Source organism: Spea bombifrons, chromosome 8 (assembly GCF_027358695.1).
Source record: "Spea bombifrons isolate aSpeBom1 chromosome 8, aSpeBom1.2.pri, whole genome shotgun sequence".
NCBI classification, from domain to species: domain Eukaryota; kingdom Metazoa; phylum Chordata; class Amphibia; order Anura; family Pelobatidae; genus Spea; species Spea bombifrons.
The window spans coordinates 24,992,475-24,998,474 of NC_071094.1; the positions used below are offsets into that span (position 1 = coordinate 24,992,475).

Consider the following 6,000-nt stretch of genomic DNA (forward strand, 5'->3'; position numbering starts at 1 on the left):
AACCATGTTGGGTGAGAAGGAAAAAATCCCTTCCAGTGCTGGGTAAGTTATTTATGGGCCTTGAGTTGAATGATTTTAAAGAGAAGGTTGGTGGGACTGGGCAGCAGTCAGCCGCACTTGTACGGCATTATAGAGCAGCCACGAAGAAGACTATGAAGTGATGGCCTACCTTTCCTCCGAAAGCACCCAATTACCCCTCCCCTCGCTCTTGCAACAACCTACAACTATAAAAAAATATTTTAAAAAGTTAGTGTAGCAGCAGTTGAGCCTATTAAAGCGATATGGACCTGGAGCTTTAGCTCCTTTAGCCCCAGTTTTAATCTGGTCCTGTTCCACTCCCACATGTCTCCACTACGAAATATGCAGTTACATCGCTGCAGATATCAGGAGCATATTGTACTATGAAATAATAAGACTAGGCAGCCCTAAAACTCTCCTGGCACAACTGTATCTGTTGCAATATGCACACTGGTCATTTTTATAAAAATCCACAGTCCAAATATTTTTTACAATATTTACAGGTTTTCCTGAATTGCATCTGACTAGATAGTACAACAACTAAGATGACAAAGTGCCCCTCCATCTTCTTCTTGTATAAAAAAGCACTCTGCTTATGTTTTTATATTACCTACAAGGGTTAACCATGTCTTATGTGGTCAGACAACTCATCATTAGTGTACAATATAGGCCACAATCCAACTTAATGGGAATCACCAACTGAAGATGGAAAGTTTACTGGAAGGTCCAGTGACAGGAAGTCATAGTGGACTCAACTTGGTTAAGTGCTTTCGCATTGCCTGTATTTTTTAGCGTTTTAGTTTACAAGCCCCTCATGGTGCATGATGAGTCTACCTTTGATCTTCTCTTTTATTTAAGGAGAGGCTGACCTTGGCTCCAAGACATTGGAAGTCCGGAGAGAAAGCAGAAAGGGGAGAAACAGATGGAAAGCCTTAAAACCAGGTTCAGTTCAGCTGCCTGTGCACCAGGTACGTAGCAGCCTGAAAGTGTCATTTCATAAAACCTATACACTTGTAAATTCTCTTCTGTGTGACATGCCCATGTGAACATACATTGTGGATCTGGTATTACAACATATAGAAAACCGCGTCAAAACAAATCACTCTATAACACTACTGTGTTTATTTCCATTTACAAAACAAAAAATGGCAATGTTTTCAGCAACCATTTGTTTGCAGTCACATTTTTGGTACGTATGTAAAGATTTCCTTGTAGCTAATCGGTGGGAACATTAATGGCATCTTTTGTTTCAAAATGAAATATTGGACCGTCGTCAGTTAAATCCAATAAACATTTTACTTCTAACAAGGTAACAGCACAGTAGCAGCTGCTCCCAGAAGTCCTTTTCCCTTGTTCAATCCACATACATCAGACTATCTAAAAGGCATGTGACAGCAACTGCTTCACTTTATGTATACGTTAATTAGCTAGGACAAAGAACCCGCTAATACACAAGAGAGTGACTATGTGGCGAAGAGCTCTATGTTGTAAACATTTAAAGGCCTTGCTGTTCTCCCTCTCTTTACTTCCAAGGTGAGTAACTCAAAGGCCATTATTGCACATCCCAACATTATCCAAGTACACTTTTTGTGCCAGGGGTGTCGTTACAGGTAGGACTTTATCCAGGCTCAGTGATTGTTACCTGTCAATAAGTGTTTGTGTAACTGAGCAAGGCATTTAGAAAATAAATAATGTATTTTGTTTACACAATTACTTTATAAAGACATATTATGCTGTTTTAAGCAAACAACATCTAGGCATGTAGAATAGCGCATTAGAAACGTATACCCACTAAAGATTCTCTAAAAATGAAGGTAATAAGAGTAAAGAAATATTTGTCCCCCAAACACGTATATTTAGGACGTAGCAAAGAAGCAGAGAGCTCTGTGGCTTATTTTTGCCCTGCTCCCTCTGTAGATCACTGGGTAATTTAGCGGTGCATTTAGAGAGAGGGTAGGTAAGCCCCTGTTCAGCTGCATCCTCTTTGAGCTACACAGCTGCACATTTAGTACTTTAACACTTTATTTCTTTTTTTATTACTACCCCTTATCTTTTTAGGAACACTCTAGTTGTTTGGTTTTGGCACAGGGGTTTTTCTCTCGGCTTTCTGGGTATCATAAAATCCTATTATAAAGTGTAATATTTTCTGCTACTGTCTGTACAGATTTCTGTTAGGGACTTATTGTTTAAGGTTTAATATCCATTAATGAGTCTTAGATTTAATTGCTCCACTTCATTAGCTTTCATTTCCTGCAATGTTACGGTTGTGCCAAGATTTGATTTCTAAAGAGTCAAATTTGCATCTCAAACATTTTTATTTATCCTCTTTAACTCCGTATTTGAATGGATTAGTGGCCTTCAGGGCAATATATTTGAAGTCATTTAATTTGCGGCACAGCATATAGATTGAAGGAAGCTTCACTAAGTGTAAGTGAAACAGGTGAAACGACGCAGGGTCTCTTACCAGCAAACTGTGCTGACTTTCCATGGTTTCCATTAAGTCTGTTGTATGAGAAGTATGAAACAGTAAGAGATTTCTTTGGGATGTGAGTAATATGCAGGATTTCCTGTGGAATACACATCTTCTTAACAATTGTGTGGAACAGAATTCTTCAAAGGGTCAGCTTAATCCAACTATTATGTATCAAGGGTCACGATTTCCTTTTGTACCTTAACACAGCCAAACACTACTTTTCCACAGGCTACTAACAATAATGCTATGATTTAGCATAGTGCAGTTTAATTTTTTTTATACGAAGAGTGGTGTGTGCATGACATATGCATTCATCATAGCTTATTTACTAAAATACATGATTTAACCCCTTAATGACAAAGCCTGTACATGTACAGGCTCAAAATGTATTGTTTTCAATGGGTTTTGGGACCACCCATTGTCCTTAAGGGGTTAAATTGGTCATTTTTCTAATTTATTTTTATTTTCTCTGATATATTGGCACTCCCTGTACATTCCTCCACAATGCTGTGTGCCGAAGCCTCTTCCATTTCTACATGCTGGGTGTTCTAACACGTCCAGTTGGGTACCGTGCCAGTGGCACAGCAGGTCCATCATTGGGTTCTTTACTGAGCTCAGCCACAATATCACCCTAGATATGATTTCTTTGATATCAAAATAGACTTGATATACATTTCATAGTTTCACAATCAGAGTGTATAATATCATGTGGTGGAGACTGTACATTGAAGATCATTTTGCAAGCTCCAAGGGAATTCTGGTGGATCTCGAGATTGTAAGATTGCGAGCAGGGCCCTCTTTATCTTATATATATATATATATATATATATATATATATATATATATATATATATATATATATATATATATATATATATATATATATATATATAAGTATGTCTATCAATTCTACTTTTGTCTTATCCCTTGAATATATGTATTTTGTGAACAGTTGCGTAAATTGTTGGGGCCACATGAATAAGAAATATTAATAATAGTAATATTCCCATAGCTTTTTTTTTAGAGTTGTTGCAATTAAGGATTATTTTTTAAAAAAATGTCTGCATAACTACCATATCTGCGTCTTAGTATACCTCTCATTTACTATAGATGGAACTTGTGGTGTCAGATGAATGGGTACATAAACTGTAAGGAAATTCTATAGAATTTAACATGTTGTGAACCACATTTATGGATGTAAGATGGGTGTGTGAAAATAATGGAGATATTCCGTGGGCTAGCAGAGCAAGCACTACTTTGTTCTTTATGGTTAATAGCCTGACCTATATAAACATCCCAACTTAATTAATAAATAGTTATGGTATATTGGAAAGGATAGGAGAGCACTGATTTTTTTTAAAACTAGTATTTCAAATATAAATAACAGATTTCATGGATGAAAAAATCCCTGGAGACAGGTCAGGTAATTGTAGCTTTTTATTGGTCGCACCTATTTTAGAGTTCCAATGAAAGACAGCTGGCTCCTAAATTCCAATTCGGTTCGGTTTCAGGGCTAGACAAATCCAAGTCGATGACCCATTGGAGTTGAAAATACAGCCAGTTATCTAGCAAGCATTTAGCTCCAAGTTCTGCCCATATTTTGACATTACTGAGGTTTGTGTAGTTGTGTGAGTGTCAGCGTAGAGGTTCTTCCGATGTTAGTTAAACGGGTGTGTAAGTATGCATGCATTAAAATGGTACCGTATTAATGGCTATTTGGGTCAGAGTATGCTATTGAAACCGTTTTACTTTAGATTATTTATTGTCTTACTGTTCTGTTTTATACTTATTTCCATGTTGGTTGTCTATTTATGTCTGGTTTGTGCACAAAATAAGCGATATACATTTTATTATCAAGACAGAGTTATGCCAATTCCATTATCAGCAAACCCTAACGAAGCCTCTACAACCTGGCGCTTGTAATGCTTTCTTTCAGACCATGTATCACCTCATTCATAATTGAGAGGCTTTCAAAAGTTAGGTTTTGGTATTTTGAGTGTTCAGTGTAGTTTAGAGATCAATTTATGGCTCTAACATGTAGAGGCCAAAGAGGCATAGTTATACTTAGAACAGCAGCAATGTATAGCGTATGTTAACCCTTACATAGGTACTCTCAATACTAGTAAAGTTTTAAATTGCGCAGTCATATTATATTGAACGCAGGCAAAAAATATATACCGGTATATATATTTTTTGTAAAACAAACAAATACAATAAGGGATTAGGAAAGGTGGACCAATACCAACATTTTAATTTTGGATTACAAAACAGGGCAATGTTTATGTGCTCAACAATTTCTGCAATATCTACATTCCTTGTTAAAAGACAGCAGTACCATTTTTAGGAAAATTGGCGTTTGGAATTAAGCATACTCTGCATCACGTATCATTTTGTTACTCAAAGGCATTCGGATACTCTTAAAAGGTTTCCTGTAGCACACTGGCAGCTTAAATTTATAAACTTCCCAAGGAAATCATTAGTCAAAATCCAGCAGAGAGGGTTTAATGCTTAAAAATCATACTGAACAGAGAAAATGGTATAATACTTAAGTAAACAGTCTTTCTTTTTTAATAAAAAAAAATGGTAGCCTACTCCTAGACTCCCTGTGATTAGCAGAGAGGTCATAATCAAAATTAAATGCAATGCAATTTTTTTCTTTACCGAGAGTGTGGTGGATATGTGGAAAAGCCTCCCGGCAGAATTGGTAGATGTTTATAGTGTGTGTTGGGGTAGTGACCAAATACTAATAACAAAAATTGGCCATGGACAGTTACTACGTTATATGTCCCATGTGCTGCAGGGCACCACTTTATATGTGCAAGAAACAACATGTGACATCTGTGTGTCCTGGAAAAAATGGCCATTGTGGTCATCCTACTGTTACTATATTACTGTTTATCAACCACAGAGCTATCCTTAGAGAAAAAAAATGTGCATTGTTTAAATGTATTTGTAGCAGAAAATGTTTAGATGCCAGCTGCCATAGTCTGGAACAAATTATTGAATGCTTGGGTTCCTATTTGCTGTGAGGGTAAAATGCTGAATCTTCATAAAACTAGCTAAGAAGCCGTTATTTTAGAGAGTGGTTAGTGTAACACCTCCCAAGGGGAGCAAATCACTGCAATAACTACATCAAACAGCATAATCAGCTGCGCAGAAATAGGATCAGGTGCACCATAATGTGGGAGGCAAGAGATAAATTAACCCTTACTCTGCCCCAGTTACGTCTGCATATTTCAAGTACACAAATGATTTACGACATTAAATAATGTATTTTTTTAAGTAAATGTTGATGATTTATTTTCTTCTGGGGGATTTTTTATATGTTGTGTTATTGAATCATTATCTCATTACATAGACAGTTCCAGTGCAGTCTAAATGAAGCATTATTCCAGAATCTCTTTGATGGGGGACTTAATTAGAGAGTCAGTGTAATAATTTACTGGTCTCTCTTGTAAAATAAGTGTATGTTATGGATTAGTTAATAGATAAGTAGTGTTTCTCATTAC

The 6,000-nt window shown here is 36.5% G+C and overlaps 1 protein-coding gene across 1 annotated transcript in view; it reads left to right on the forward strand.

Annotated features, from left to right (window-relative positions):
• The window catches only part of LOC128503232 (uncharacterized), a 30,813-nt gene extending 29,714 nt beyond the window's left edge, over positions 1 to 1,099 (forward strand). Inside the window, exon 5 of the mRNA XM_053473274.1 lies at positions 877 to 1,099. Coding sequence (XP_053329249.1) covers positions 877 to 1,064 — 188 coding nt within the window. The 3' untranslated portion in view covers positions 1,065 to 1,099. The remainder of the gene's footprint in view (positions 1 to 876) is intronic.
• The last annotated feature ends 4,901 nt before the right edge of the window (positions 1,100 to 6,000 follow it).